The sequence below is a fragment of the Ciona robusta genome, chromosome 5 (genome assembly GCF_009617815.1).
Source record: "Ciona robusta chromosome 5, ASM961781v2".
Lineage (NCBI taxonomy): Eukaryota > Metazoa > Chordata > Ascidiacea > Phlebobranchia > Cionidae > Ciona > Ciona robusta.
This window is the reverse complement of record NC_143239.1, coordinates 4,032,883-4,048,809: the sequence shown is the minus strand read 5'-3', so window position 1 is coordinate 4,048,809 and position 15,927 is coordinate 4,032,883. Positions and strand designations below refer to the sequence as shown.

The window sequence follows — 15,927 nt, the reverse complement described above, 5'->3', positions numbered from 1 at the left end:
TTTTTAGTACAATAACAAACGCTCTTTGCTGACACCTACTGTTACAAAATCTAAACAAAGAACTACGTACACATATGTCACCAACGTTATGTAAGTGTGCGTAATTAAAGATTGTTATTACTCATTAAGCTTTGCAGTTGTTTACTGAATCAATAAAATACCTTACGATAGCACATTACATTGCATTATATGTGAGGGACAGCTATAATAAACTAGTTTTATCAAGGTAATTAAACTAAAACAGTCAAAGGCATGGTTTTGCTGTGACGCTTTTGCTACGTGTAATTACGAGATCTTACGTGTTAAATCATTTTTTCCAGGAAATATTGTATGTTCATGACAGATAAAAAAGCTTGGTGTAAATCTATTTGGCATGCTTGGCTTAACAAATCGAATCCTGCATGTCCAGCAAGCATCTAATCCTTCTAAATATGACGAAGATAAGCAAAGACTGGCGGGAAGACAGGCTGAAGATCACATTGAAAATCTCTTGAAAGAACTTGGTGGTATACCCAATTGTAATATATTTCGTTCTTTACGTGTACCAGACGAATTTCAAACAAGAAGGCATGAAATTGACTTGATTGTGCTTACAAATTATGGTTTGTATTGTATAGAAGTAAAAAACTGGGCAGGTAAACTGATATCGTGCAAAAATGGCGATTTTTGGGAACAAAGGAAAACGGTAACAAAGGAAAATAAAACATTTTCTCAGCAAACACAATATCCTAACCCACTGTCAGAATCAAAAAAGAAAACAAACATTCTTAGACTTCACCTTTTAAGGTCTGGAGTATGTTTACCAGAGAGCAAATGCACTTCCCGTGTTGTTCTTACAAACAAATCTTGCAAAGTTGACGACACAATTAAAAACGACCCAACAGTGATACGCTACGAAAATCTCCACATATTTGCTTTGTCATTTCAACAAAGTTATTCCACAATCTTAACTGATATGGTGGTACCGTCATTTTTTCGCGGGACTCTCTCAAGCACACAGTTGCAGCAAATCAGAGGCTCATTGGGCCAGATTGGGACCTGGGATGTCCTTCAACTAAATGGTGGAAAAAAGTTGATTGGAGATTACAAAGGTTGTACAGAAATTAGTGTCAATCGAAAAGAAGTCAACCAAATGGTATTTTCTCATTCTCGTAACTCGACAACTGGAACTTTTTGGGCTGTCCTTGGATATTCCCCTACCACATGTGTAACTATGTACAAAAGAGAACAAACAAGTTGGTTTACAAAGGAAATAGTTGCCAGCGTTACACTGCCATATAACCACAACATTGGCTTTAAAATAGCTGGTGATACAACTGAAGCAAAAATATCAGCAAATGATATCGACACCATTTTTTTCAGTACTTAATGATTTTATTTTAATAATTGTTTGTACTCATTTGCCTTTTCTTCCTTTTACAGCATTTCTCAGTATTATGTAAAGTGTACAGCTTCAATTTCTTGTGTCAATATGCGCCAATCGTTACTGTTTTATTTTGTACAATACCCGCAAAACTGTGTTTACCTTTTCATATGTACAAAGCCTATATTCATTGTTGTACTGGGAAAAGCCCTTACGAATCAGTAGGGCGTTAAAAGTGTGAATTTTTTATAGTTTAAGTTTGACATTGGTGCCTGGTGTAAAATGGAACGGTAATAACCTGACGTATATTTTTGTACTAAACGCTTTGATTGAGAGATAAATAAACTGTATTTTAGTTGTAAATTTGTAGGTAAATTTAAATTAGCCCTAGTTAACCAAACAGTAACGCAAGTGTTTGTATACACCAGACAGCTGTCTGAAAACGTAAATATTGTTGATCGGCCCACGCAAGAAGATTGCTTTGGTTGCACGCACCTGACGCACGTGCCTCTGGTTATTGAACTAACTCGCTACAGCTGCGTAAACAGCTGGGCCGAGAAATACTTAAGATTCCCACGAATTTCAATAAATAGCTCCTGCAGTATTAAGTTACACGTACAGGTTGTACTTAGTCTACTGACCGTATTCCCGAACTTTTTCTGCTTTTTGACAGCTGAGCAACTGTCCGAAAAGGTAAGTGTTTAGTTCTAAATTAAAAATACTGTATGTTTCCTGCGTTGTAATTTGTCTGTTCACCTTTAACTAGTTTATAAGTTGCGAACTTGTTTATTTGTATATACCAAGCTAAAATACGGTAATATGTATTTATTCTGGACCAAACGGGGGATTTTGCAGGGGTGCAGGCACGCAGCGGTGCATAAAAAAATAAAAATGAAACTGTTCGTCAGTTTTAGCTTTGCAGCTGTCTGTCAACAAATTCTATTTAATGGCATTCGTTGGTGGCTAGAATGCTTTCTTCACACCTATATGAAGTTGCTAAGCAGATATCGAATTACGGGTGTACAGGTTTTGCGGTTTTGCCTTTAAAGTTAACTGTGACGGACGGTTCGGTTTAATTAACTAAATAGAGCAGTTTTGTTCAAATTTTAAAATATTAAACATTTTCTATATAACGCCATGTATATATTAAACTATTACTAAACTGATGAAATTGTCGCCTTTCTGCCTTGTTGAAATCCAGGAATATATTCCGTTAAATTATTTTTCACTTTCGGACGATTTCATTCGCAGTAAGTAGTGCGTAAATTTTTGTCATCGAAAAACGATATTATTTATGACTCATAATCCTAGCTACTTCTGCGAAGGTTTTTATCGTAAGATACGAATGGCAGCGCCGAATGATCAATGGTAACCAACGAGCGCTTGTCAATGTGAGCAGCAAGTGGTGAGAAGTCTGCGGTAATAAACGGCTCTCGTGCGGTCCTTAGGCCTTAATGCCTCCTGCGTGCTTTAGGGCACGCGGTTCTATTTCCTCGGGGCAGGCTTCTAGGTACAGATCCAAATATGGAAAGATGATGCACCATCGTAGAGCATGATATAGCGAAACTGTATCGACCTAGACGTGCTTCGATCATGCTTCGAACTCCATACCGAACTTTGCTCATTTACAACGCCATTTTGAAAATCAAAACATACCCAGGGTGTGTCGAATTATTTTATACCCCTAATCCGCTTATCCCAGTGCTTAAATGGCTAATTTGATGTGATGGGCATCCATTAGCTTAATCTCCCTCCGGCTGAACTTGTTTCAAACCTGTGTCAACACAAACCGATCTATCTCAAGTAATCGACCGTCCCCTGACTGCTCTCTGTCGTGGGTGGCCAAAAATACTGTGTCGTTAGCTGCCGTTTCTCTTTGTTTTTTAACCTAATATCACACACATATAAAAATGACAGCCGAGTTTTTAAATGTGGTGAAACCAAGGCTTATTATCTTTTACATTAGCGTCATCAGCCTTGCCTGTTTCACCCCGTGTGCAGTGGCTTTTGAATAGCGTGGGTGGGCCGATACGTAACTAGTCTAATCACACGCGTTCCTGAAAGGAAAAATCTCTCCACTTACGGCGATACATCTTCCATAGAGCCGTCAATACGTTCGCGTATCATCAAAACAAACAGCGGGTTTGATTTAGCGTATTTATTAGAAAGGCGAAATTCTTTACCCTCTCGCTGCGTGTGTAGCAAACGCGGCACACAGCAATAAATTGTAAATTATTCCACACATCATCGCCTGTCGTGGAATGGTTTCGAAAACTTAAACACTTAACCAAAGAAGCGCGCTGAATAAATTAAAAGAAGTCCTCTGTCAACAGGTAAACGGAGTCGTGATTTATGGCCGGCATGCGGCATTTCAAGGTCATGATAATAACTTTCATTGTCCAACCAAGGTGATAGGAAACCAAATTCTTTATATTCACTGTAATGATTTCTCATAAGAACTTGAATAATACGACGTATTGCTCGTTTTGTTCGTATTTTGATACACGACGCTTAAGATTCGTTGAGTTTGTTACATAACCTCCGTATTTTCCACTCCCAGTTTCATGCCTTTATACGGAGTTCCTTTGCGTCGGAGAAGAAATCTTAGTTTCGAGATTTTCTCTACTTTTTAGATCTCCCTCTAACGCTAGCTTCGTAGGCGTCCACTTGTTAACCTATATATGAAACGAGACTTTTAAAACTTATTTTAATACTCAAGCGCTGTGGGGTAAGATGGATACCGTTAACATAATTATATTATCTCTTATTTATTAATGGCGTTTTACCGATTAACAACGCTTATACAGTGTCGTAGGGATACGGTTATATAATTCTGAAAATATTCTTTGTTTACTACTAAATGGGACAATAAAATATATTAAAAACCTGGACCATCTTACCCCTATACCTACTATATTTAAAAATACAGTTTAAAATTACCTTGGCGATCATTTAACATTTGGTTTATCAGTTATAGCGACTTATTGCAGCGCACAATATTGTATTTAACATTATTCTATCGGAGTTTATACCGTTTTAATGTCGTTCTGCAATTCTTCCAAATCTCGTTTTAATTTTGCTCTCCTGTTTTGAAACCATGTGATTACCTGCGTAAAATGAATGAGATTAACTAAATTGTAACCAAAAATAATTTCAAAATGTCACCCCAATATAAATACGCATAGAAACTTAAAGTTATGTGGATATTAGTTATCGTTATAGGTTATAATGTCGGTAAAATGGGACATGTTTGCATTCTCCTTACTCGTCCAATGTGGTTTAGTAAAAAAAAAATATTTAAATATATATATATACCCTTGTTAAAATCACGATCAATTGTTAAAAACACGATCGGGAAATATAAGGTTTAGGTGCTAACGATATATCCCATCTTACCCCACAGTTTTATATATATTTAAGTTTCTTAACGTAAATACCTGTGAGGCTGTGAGACCGAGTGCTCTGGCTATATGGTCACGGTCGGAAGGGGTTAAATATTTGTGACAACTAAAACGCTGTTCTAACACGGAAAGTTGAAAGGTGGAAAATGCTGTCCGACATTTTCGTCGTTTAGCTCGGACTTCTTGACCAACTGCTACAGTGTGTAGGTTAGGCTGTTCTGTAATGCAAAGTATAATTAGGTTATAAATTAAAACAACATATGGATGACAGTACTGTGGAAGTTTTTTTTTATTTTGTAACTTTTCGTGTTTCAGCGCAAAACGTTATAAATTGAATATAATAGAAGAAAAATGATCATCGTTTGGAAAAGCTAATTCGAGATAACTTACATGTCATTTTATCTTCGCAAAGTTTATCTTCGTTTTTTATTTAAATGTGAAAACTGTGACTGCTGGCGTATTTAGACCTCTTTATAGCGGGGGTGAAAATTTTCGTAATACAGTATAGGTAACCTACTTTTTTCCAAATACTGTAGAGTCGAGCAGGTTAATTTTTCCAGAGCATGTAAAGGCGAATCGGAAGCTGTCGCTTCTTCGTCGTCCGATTTGGAATTTTGGTCTTGTTCCGATCGTCCGGAAAAGGACCCGCCATTTTCTATACGTTTTCGCTTTCCTCGGCAACTTTTATCTTCAGTATCAGACTCAGATTGTTTCGGTGAATTTAAACCTCTAGAACTTTCGGGTTTCGTTGCTCTGCTATTAGAACTTAATACAGGTGAGCGTAGACCCTTACGATGTAGTTCCGCGAACCCTTTACCATGCAAAACGTTTGCTGAAGACCTCCTGCGACATGGTCCTCTGTACCGGCTTTGTAGATTCGCGCTGCCAGCTTGCAAAAGTGGCTCCAGTCCAGAAACTACGTACAATCGACGCAAACTGTCCAACCATTGAGCATACGAAGCTTGTTGCCATGGATAAAACCCATGTAAGAGCTCCTGCGTTTGGGTTAGGCTATCGTTAGGCACCCTGCCCACGCAGTTATTTGTTTTACCGCCCGTAACTCCGGATTCAGCGCTCTTGGGTGTCGAAAGAATATCATCGATCGAGAACGGGGTGACCCTTTTCGTATTTTGATTTTGGTCACACCTCTGCTCGTTAGCTTTGTTTTGCTGAGTCGGTTTATAATCTTCGTGCTTAGACGAACTTACGGCCATCATTTAAATCTTTACACAAATTCAAATCTCATACGTATAAAATCTGCATAAAACAAAAACAAACTCACATTTTACTTCCGTGATTACTAATTCCTGAAAATGTTATTTTACAATCAACCATTTTGTTTGTACGGATTTATAAAACACACATTACTATAATTCTAATTAAAGAAAAGCTTGCTATAACTAAAATACCTTGTAATCTTCCTGTTCTTTTGACTAATCTAACACAATTACGTCTAAACGGCTCAGATCTAAACATGTCCACAGCCGCCTCACGAGCTGTGAATTAACTTGTAATGCGACGGTAGTTGGCTGCTTTTAATGCCTTTAACGGACACCCCGATTACCGTCTCTTGTGGGACCGCTCTCGTGCGGTATTTTTTCGGGCGCGCTAAGCGGCGCAGTTAACTATATAAGACTTGAGTCCCGAAGGTCAAGCTGTTGGCGATGATATTCGTTCTCACGCACGCCTTGGAACCTGTATAGACGCAAATTCCACCGGGCTTGGCGGAGCGCGTGAAATAGGTCGCAGGTTCAAATTGAAAGCTATAAACTTGTCATTGAACAGCGATTGGATTCCGAGTCTCAAGGGAACCACCCAGCCCTCGTTTGGATTCGTACAATCACGCTTGATTATAAAGCAATCTCAAAAGAGTCATAGTGTAATTTGCATTACGATCAATCCCGTGTTGCTCCACCGAGATACCGGTAGTAATCGACGTCTTAATTAACATACTTACAGGTACCATGCTCTAATTAATGAACATACGGCACCGTTTCAAACTTCTTATGGAAACAAACAGTATAGGAATGTTAAGACTATGTTAGAAAGCAAATCGAACGCATTTTTGTTATTTTTGCTCTGCCTTTGGTAGTAATGTTTGTTGTAAGACGCATTTTTTACGATCGGTTTCTCTCGCGCTGTTTTGTAAAGCGGAATACAAGGACGTACTGTAACATGTTGTCAATTTGAATCGCCCGATTAGCGGTACATAATATTAAGCAAACTTAACAAGAGATTTGCCGGCAGTTGTTGACAGCCGGCTCGTGTAACAACCGTGAAACAACCTTATCCCGACAACGCTCTTAATCGTTTCGTCTTTACGGCTGGGTTTCCGATCGATGCCACGTGACTAGTATCTGTAATTGCGCCCGTGATGAGGTGTTAATACCTCAGATTGTTGTTAATGTACGTATTACTTTTGCATATTACGCGTGTGTTGATATTTTAAAGTGTTTGCGTTTTATAGACGTTACCTTTTGCTTTTAACGCGCGTTAAAGGTGTCGCTTTGTTTTTGACGTGTATTCGTTTTGTTGTGGATTCGACTTCTTATTTGTTGGATTCATAACTGATAGAGATGTCAGAGCGTAGGCAAAACTCCCATGGAGAAACACAATAGATGTTCACGGTTAGTTGGCTCCACTAACTGAGACACAACCGTCTACCGATTGATCAATGACGCAAGCCTTATCACTGAATGCGCCAAAAACAGGCCCGAATGAAACAATAATTGCGCTGCGGGATGTACGCTGCTATTGTAAAGCATTTGCAAAATGCTCAATGAGAGATGGGCGGTAATGACGCGATACATTGCACATGTAATCGTTCGGTCATTGGGCTGTGAGGTCGAACCGATGTCACGACAAATTTTTCACATCACAATTTTGTAAATTCACGCGTCGATAAAGATTTTATTGCGCTGTAAACGCGCACAGCGCTTCAAATAATACGACATCTTCTTTTTTCTATATAAATGTGATAATACGGATGTTATACGCATGTACGTTCATTCATAAGTAATCGGTAGTTAATTCAAGGGGTGGCAAATTGGCAAATAATGTTCAGCGGACCGAATTATGTTGTGTGGGTGTTCATAGTTCCTATATGAATTACCATACTCAGGTCGTGGGGTAAATTTACCTAAAAACAAAGCCTTTCATACATTTATACTAAAAAAATTCATCTTATTACGCGGCGTACACTACCGACTAGGCCATGAAAATATCGTACGAATCAGACTATAGTTAAGGAAAAGGCCATTTATCTTATATATTAAAATCCCCATTTTGTTCTGTATTTTTAACCTGTAAAGAATATTTCTATGTGTTACCGTAAGGGCTTCTTTATGGAGGGCGCCAGCGCATAAGACATCGCTTATATCTATGGTTGCTATAACTACAACTAAAAGCAAGCGTAAAGTAGATTACTTTCGTGTTTTATTCTTTTCTAATTATTGTATTGTTTTTTCTTTTCAAATTCGCAGCATTGTACATTTCTACGACGAATATTTCAATAATAATTCAAGAAAATTTATTTAAATCGGTCATTTTTATAGTTTTTTTTGTAATAACATCGTGTAATTTTGCAGGGTCGATTTTTGCCTGATTAGTTATGTTATTATAGTTAAAACAATAAAATATGTTGTACCAACCGGAGGATGATCAAAACACAGGACCTTCAGTTGACTCTGTTGACCCAGAGGAGAGAATTAGAGCAAGAAGAGAGAGGATCAAGAAGAGAATTGAACAAGTGAAACGGTGATATTTATAATTTGAATTTTTGTTTTAGAAATGCATTGTTACCTCTTACCTGGGTATTAGTAAATTAGGCTTGATAACCAATAAGGTATTTTTATTGTAACAAACACTCTAATATGATGTATTTATTTAAGTTCTATGAATGGCAAGAAATAGCCTAATAATAATTGTTTGCAAGAATAATTAGGCTAATGGGTAAAAAAGATCATTTCTCTTACTATTTATTATCGTTTCAAATTAGCTTGCATAAGATATGCGTTTCCAAATCACATTAAAAATAGCACATATTTGGTTCATTGTTTAATTATTGCCATGGGTAAGACTGATTATGGCATGCATACCAAAATGTTCTTTGTTTAGCTAACTGGTGTGCGTAGGACAAATTATGGCGTGTATCACTAAAAATTCGTAAACCGAATCGCTTGTGCACCTGCCATACTCTGCAGACTGGCAGTACATAATATTAAGCAAACTTAACCAGGAGACTACTTCTATCTTCACTTGTGTAACAACCGTGAACTGCATTAAATTAGAAGCAAAAACAATTAAATAAATGTAAATACTGTTTCCAGTGAAGCCCTGGGTGAAGATGCAGTGGTTGAAAAGGAAGTCAGCTCAGATATTGGGAAAGGGAAAGAACAAGTTGAACTCAGCAGGACCAGGCTCGAAAAACTAAGAAATGATGGACTTGAGTTGGTCACGAATGTTGCTATGGCTGGAGATGCAAGGGAAATGCAACACAGGATTCAGGAGGCAGAGTTTAAGCATACAAGGTGCTGAATCTCATTTGATGTATTTTTTTAGTTCATATTTGTTAAACATTTTTTCAAAGTTTTATTTTTTGAGAAAAGCTATAATTATTTGTATTTTAAATTGTGTTTTTTTTTTAAATTTGTTATTTCTTGAACATTAGATTTTTAATGGGCTTAATCCCGGTATAGACCCTGACCTATATAGAACACAAAATACTACATGAAATTTTCTGTAACAATTACTTTTAATGGCAGAGATTCTTTTACAAATCACTAGGCAATAACTATATTCTATATATAACAATTTGCAACAGTGATATTTTCTGCCCAGGCATTTTATTCACATTACTTAAACAACCCCAAACATACAGGGTGGAAAAGCTTGAAGCTGAGGCTAAAACCTCATCAGAGAAATTTGATGACATCAGTCGTCGATGGTCTGCCACCCAGATGAAGGAAATACCTCATGATCTCCATGAGATGCTAGTGGAACAAACACAAGCTTGTGATACAGTTATTCACGAGAAGAATAATTTGATAAACCAGCTACAAATGGTTTGTATGTTTATTGAAATTTAACTTAGTAGATTTTTTACCAATAGCTAGTTTTTAACAGCTGTAGTTGTATTGTTTAAATGTAACTAAATGTTTATAAATTTAATCTGTTTCCTTATCACTTCCTCATGTAGTTTTTAGTCGTTGCATGTTGTAACAACTGTTGTTTTGTGGCTTCCCTTTTTCCTTCTCTTCATTGTGTTATTTAACCTAATCTTCATTTGTATATCCAAATAAAAAAAAGTTTTGCTATGTTAATGCAGTGGTTATATACTAAATTTAACCATCTTACGCAGGAGTTGAAACAGAAAGATGATGAATACGTTAAAGATTTGAAGAAACAATCAGAGGATGTTGATCTTATGATTGAACGAATGGAAGAACAAGTTAAAAACCTCACCAAGTCTTATAGAGATGAACTTATACAGATTGAGGTAAGCTGGTTTTACAGAAAGACAGAAAAACAATATGCAATTATCCACAAAGTTACAAATGTGGTAACTCTTAAGCAGGCACGAGGTGTAAGAAGTAAGACACTTGCGTTATTAAGACTATCTACCTCGTCGCATGATGATAAGTGATATTCATTCTTTCATTTATTTACTTTTTAAACAAGGCGTCTACATTACACAACTGTCGTTGCCCCGCCATGCAAGAATAAATAAGTTAAATTCATTTATTCACTTTTTAAATATAAAACATCTGTGTTTTATGACAGTCATGACAGAATAAATGTAATATGTTCATTTATTTATTCGCTTTTATGTCTTCAGAACTCCTTCATGGAAGAGAGAGGAATGGTTTTAAAAAACAATCGAAGCAAATGGGATGGAACGATGACACAGAGGAGAGAAAGAGAAGAAGAATATTTAAAGATGAGGTTTAAGAGAGTGGAAGATCATGAAGCGCAACTTGATTCGCTTAGAACCCATGACACCGAGGAATATAATATGGTCAAGATTAAGCTAGAAACTGATGTGCAGGTACCTAGATACTATCTATTCTTTGTTAACAAATCTTTTTTTTTTCAATGTAAAAATAGTTTATGAGTTATGAAATCTGGTATATAGGCTAAAGCATCTATATTTCGTTACCAGATACCTATATAGATTTTTTCTTGGTTAACAAAAAAATGAGCTAAATCAGTAGAGTTTATGAATTTTAAAATATGGTACATAAGCTTAAACATGCATATTCTCTTACTACTACTATTAGCTGTCCATATTGTAGAATAGCCTTATCTGATGTATTAAACAATTATATATTTGTAGCGTTTTGTCTAAAGACTTCATCCCTATTTAAAACATACATATTAAACTATATCTTGACATTTTGACAGTGGACATGGGGTATCAAAATACTTTTGATAGTATTAAACTTATAGTATATAATATACATTATAGCCTGTTAAGGTTAAAGGAATCTTACTCAAGTCTTTCTTACCAGATACTAGAGCAACAGTTGCAGCAAATGAAAGCAACTTATCAACTTAACCAAGAAAAACTTGAGTATAATTTCCAAGTCTTGAAGAAACGTGATGAAGAAAATACAATTACAAAATCGCAACAAAAACGGAAAATTACAAGGTATTTAAACGGGGTATTTAGTGCGATAAAACATTTTATTGGTGTAAAAGAAAAAATGTTCCTAAACTTATTATTTTATAAAAATATTATGCTAAAACTTATTCTAAACAGCTTAATAAAATATGATGGGAAAAAATCTGAAGTGTTTCTAATAAGATATGTTGCAGTGTAATTGATATTTAATTAATTTCTGTAGTTTATGTTTATAGTAAGGTGGGGGAAAACAAGATACCTTTAGCACATAATAACCTAATATCCTAATAGTATTTTAAACAATTAACAACGGTCCTTAGGAGTCGAGAGAATACGGTTTTATAATTCTGTGAATATTCTTTGTTTACTACCAAATGGAACGAGAAAATAAAATAAAAAGGTTCCTCATCTCCCCCACCCCACTATATTTAAGCATTGCTACTGTACATACATTTATTTTTTTTCTATGTGGGTTAAAATCTCTATCCTTTCAGGTTGCAAGACACATTGAACAGTTTCCGACTTAAGCTTGCTAAGCAGGAGAAACATTATAAAGAAGAAAACCAAAGTTTGGTTGATGAATATAAAAGGATTGCTGACCAATATAAAGAACTGCACAAAAAAATGAAGTAAGTGATTTTCTGCGCTGTGGCAAAGTGGTCAGCTAGCTTGCTTGTAACCCAGAGGTAATGGGTTTAGGCTTGTCGCTGTTACCCATTGTGGGTGTATGTGTCCTTGGGCAAGACACAGCAATTGTCTCCAACCCAGTGGTCACTAATAGGTTGTCCAAATTATCAGCCATACATAAAAATATAAAAATATCCAAAAAATAATCACCCACAAAGTAACATACATGATAACTCGAAAGCTGGCTCAAGTATTAAACAGAACATCTGCGTTGTATTGACTGTTGATTACCGGCCTCGCGAGGATAAAGTAAGGTACAATCATTTGTTACCCAACAGTTTATAACTCAATTTTATCCACAGTACTGTATAGGCTATGTATTAGGATCAACACAAAATGCAACAATATCTTTTTTTTAACTTTAACATTTTTTCCCCGAATTTCAGACATTTTTCTGCCACTGACTGGAAGAAGTTTGAAAGCATTTGGAAAATGAATGAAGAAGAAGTAAAAGATCTTGTGAAGCAAGTATTGAAAGCAGACCAAACTATTCATGAACAACAACTTGGACTACAGTGGCATCAACCTAATGTGTATGTTGTGTAAAAAAACTATTTTCTAAATAAAAAAAAAAAAAAAAAAAAAAAAAATTTTTCAGGCATGACAAAGAAAACGTAAACGTTTTTCACATACCATATGAGCCGTTGATATTTGTTCTCTATAACATAAACATAGCATAAAATTGTTTATTTTCCATTTGCTTATATAAGCAAGGATATATAAATAAGTCATTCTAAATTAAAATGATTTTATTTTTTGCTTTTTTTTAGTTCCTTACAGTTAACTGGCCCATTGGAAACACAAGAGCAAGACCCGAGACCAAGCGCTCATTCTTATGCAAAGGAAATTGTAACAGCAGCTGCTAACCTTGGTTCAGATGCTGATGAGAGTAAAGTAAAAATAACACCAGTAAGTTAAAAATCTGCCTCTACTTTTTCCCATGTGTAATGTTCTACAGCTGGGCATGTCATAGGACCTGGGATTTTTGTTACATTATTATTTTTTTTACCCATATGAGATCCTACAATGTAGCACAATTAGGGGCTAAAAATGACTTATAGTATAGTAAATTGGTATAATTAAGCCCGTTACACAAGGATAAATAAGTGCATTCATTCATTTTCTATTTATTTTTTACAGGAGAGTAATTTATCGCTCGGATTGGTGAAGCAGCTCCTGGAGGTTCTTTGTGATGAGGGAGGATTCCTGATGGAGGAAAAGCTTAACAAACTCCTTCAGCCTCTGCAGAGTGAAGAGCGATCACTGATAAGACTGGATGCAATATTTAAAGTATGTCACATTGTAAAATTTGTGTTGGAAAATTGAGTGAAATTAAAAAATGTTAGCTCCTTTTTCTTAAAACTAATGATAATTATTACCTCCAGGCATTAAACATTGAAACAGAGGATGATGTGAACAAATTGTCAAACTATTTCCATGAACGTTTCGCACCATTAAGCAGCAACAATGGTAAGACTTAATTTTTTTAAGTTTCTAAATCAATTGCGGTTTCTAAATCAATTGCGGATTAAATTTCCAGATTGCTACCATTTTGGGCTAATGAGACCTTAGGCAAGATACTTAAAAGAAATTGCTCGAACTGAGAATTTCTCGAATCAAGTGGTCCTTTATAGATTTTTTAAATTGTCAGCCATACATCAGATATCAACAGAGTAAAAACATGATTATTTTTAAGTGGGCCTTGGGTGTAAGAAACAGAGCAGATCGTGTTATAACGACTCTCATTGCTCCACCACACGAGGATAAATAAGTTGCATTCTTACCCCTTGAGAAGTTAGTAGCATAATATTGTATTTTCTATACACTTTTCATCAAAAACAGTATGTCATTATGAAATTAATTAAAGTTAGCAAGCCAGAAATAAGATCTTACTTTACAGATACAACGGGCGTTGCATCTGTTCATCCAAACCAAGTTCTTCAAGTTTTGAAAGATTTTGTTGAGGAACATATCAAGCCTGTTAAGTAGGTCCTAACATTGTACTTAATATATTTATTTAAATTAGATTATACGCATTTGTTTACGTTAAAGATGATGTTATACTGTTATAGCTTGATATGGCTATAAGTTACATCAATATAGAATAGGTTTTTAGTATTCTTTTATAGTACTGGGGTAAGATGGATGTCGTTATTTTTTTTTCCATATTACCTAATCATATTTTAACAATTACAACGCTCTTTAAAGAGTTGTGAGGATACGGGCACATATTTCTGTAAGATAAAAAAAAATGAAAACATGGACCATCTCATCTATCTGTTGTTTTGTAACTAGTGTTTGATAAGATTGACTAAATATACCTCAAGTCCCTATATCCAATATTTCCATACTATTAATAGGCTAATGTTAAATACGCCCTACTATATTTACAGCTGGTATTTTACCAATAACCGTTCAAGTAAAATATATGGTAACTCATTAGCTGGCACGAGGTGTATGAAACAGAACACCTGTGTTATAACGAGTGTGGTTTTCCTGCCACGCGAGGATAAAGTGAGTTTTATTCATTCATTATCACACAGAGAGAGACAGAAGTCGATTATGAAAAACAATAATTGCACGATGAGTGATCGAGATTCTTCTAATGACGCCGCTTACTGGGAGTCTCTGGCTTCTATCATTGATGATCGGAAACTTGAGATGTGGGATGCGTTGGTGGAGGCTTTCACTAAATATCAGTGAGTTCTTAACCTGTTTGTTTACCAAAAATTGTTTTATGTGAGTTCTTGTACCCAATTTTACTATTACATTTATATGCATGTAATACTTGATAAATCATACAGCTTAACACTTCTATGCTGCCTATTTTTTAACATTTTTTGAGTCATGATAATAGTTTGACCAACCTATTAAATACTTTTTGGTTCGTAAAAATTATCCAAATAACTCAACAACAGACATGAGATAAATTTTACCAATAACAATATAAATAGTAATTAACTGGCATACATTGTAACCAAAAGTTTTTGAGTACATAGTTATGACGTTGTTCCCAATGCAGCTCTGTCCTTACTGAGCGATCAACCAAGATACAAGAAACTGATGGATTAAGACAACAGAATGCTGAACTTCGTATGTTGCTACATAGATACATATCATCAAAGGTATTTATATATTTATAGTGGTGGTAGCACAACATTCTGTGTTTTAGGGTGGGCAGCAACTTGGGCCTAAATCCCAGGTGGTTTATGGCATGCCTTGTATTAGGATCTAACCCATATAGAACATATTACATGGCACAACCAAGATTGTTTATATAGCTTTATAATCTATTGTTGTTCACTGGGTCTAGTTTGTAATAAGAAATAGTAATAATATTTTTTCGCACTTTGCTAAACCCTGATTTTTGATACTTTTTAGACGTATCACATTTATTTATTTACGTAAATCTTAAATTGGAGTTTTGGGCAAACTCTTTCAGGTCCCATGGATTACCAGTCCGTAGGACCTAACCCATATAGAATAGAAAGTGTTTTTTTGGTTATTTTAGGGTAATTGTTTTTAGGTGAACCAAGAACTGGAAATCCCACCCACCAGAGTCCTTCAACTAGAATACAGTTAGATTTTGAAACACTTTATTTTCCGCACCGTTTTGTGTTTTTCTTTGATAAATGTTTGAAACATCTCATACAGTGTATACTGAATATGGGATGCACAAAAATGCCCCTTTAGCACTTTGTGAGTGAATACATTTTTACTGCATATAAACAAAACATAATTCACTCCAAAATGTCTCTTGATGCACTTTGTGAGGGAATACATTTGTAAACAAACATACCACTCAAAAATGTCTGTTGACGCACTTTGTGAGTGAATACATTTGTAAACAAACA

General features: G+C 35.5%; 3 protein-coding genes across 3 annotated transcripts; 2 read left to right on the top strand and 1 right to left on the bottom strand.

Annotated features, from left to right (window-relative positions):
• Positions 1 to 290: 290 nt before the first annotated feature.
• Positions 291 to 1,726, top strand: LOC149735761 (uncharacterized). The gene has a single exon (XM_089877942.1). The coding sequence runs from the start codon at positions 374 to 376 to the stop codon at positions 1,367 to 1,369; it is 996 nt and encodes a 331-aa protein (XP_089734068.1). The 5' UTR covers positions 291 to 373; the 3' UTR covers positions 1,370 to 1,726.
• LOC149735760 (uncharacterized) lies at positions 799 to 6,306 on the bottom strand. The gene is made up of 4 exons (XM_089877938.1): positions 5,282 to 6,306; positions 4,801 to 4,982; positions 4,396 to 4,470; positions 799 to 4,038 (listed from the first exon to the last, which is right to left on the bottom strand). Exons 1-4 carry the CDS (start codon positions 5,979 to 5,981, stop codon positions 3,934 to 3,936), a joined length of 1,062 nt encoding a protein of 353 aa, XP_089734064.1. The 5' UTR covers positions 5,982 to 6,306; the 3' UTR covers positions 799 to 3,933.
• A 2,017-nt stretch (positions 6,307 to 8,323) lies between these two features.
• Positions 8,324 to 15,824, top strand: LOC149735759 (dynein regulatory complex protein 1-like). The gene is made up of 15 exons (XM_089877917.1): positions 8,324 to 8,520; positions 9,093 to 9,293; positions 9,644 to 9,827; positions 10,124 to 10,261; positions 10,601 to 10,810; positions 11,274 to 11,413; positions 11,881 to 12,015; positions 12,460 to 12,606; positions 12,844 to 12,982; positions 13,214 to 13,363; positions 13,459 to 13,543; positions 13,974 to 14,058; positions 14,617 to 14,772; positions 15,096 to 15,198; positions 15,600 to 15,824. Exons 1-15 carry the CDS (start codon positions 8,402 to 8,404, stop codon positions 15,654 to 15,656), a joined length of 2,049 nt encoding a protein of 682 aa, XP_089734043.1. The 5' UTR covers positions 8,324 to 8,401; the 3' UTR covers positions 15,657 to 15,824.
• Positions 15,825 to 15,927: the final 103 nt, after the last annotated feature.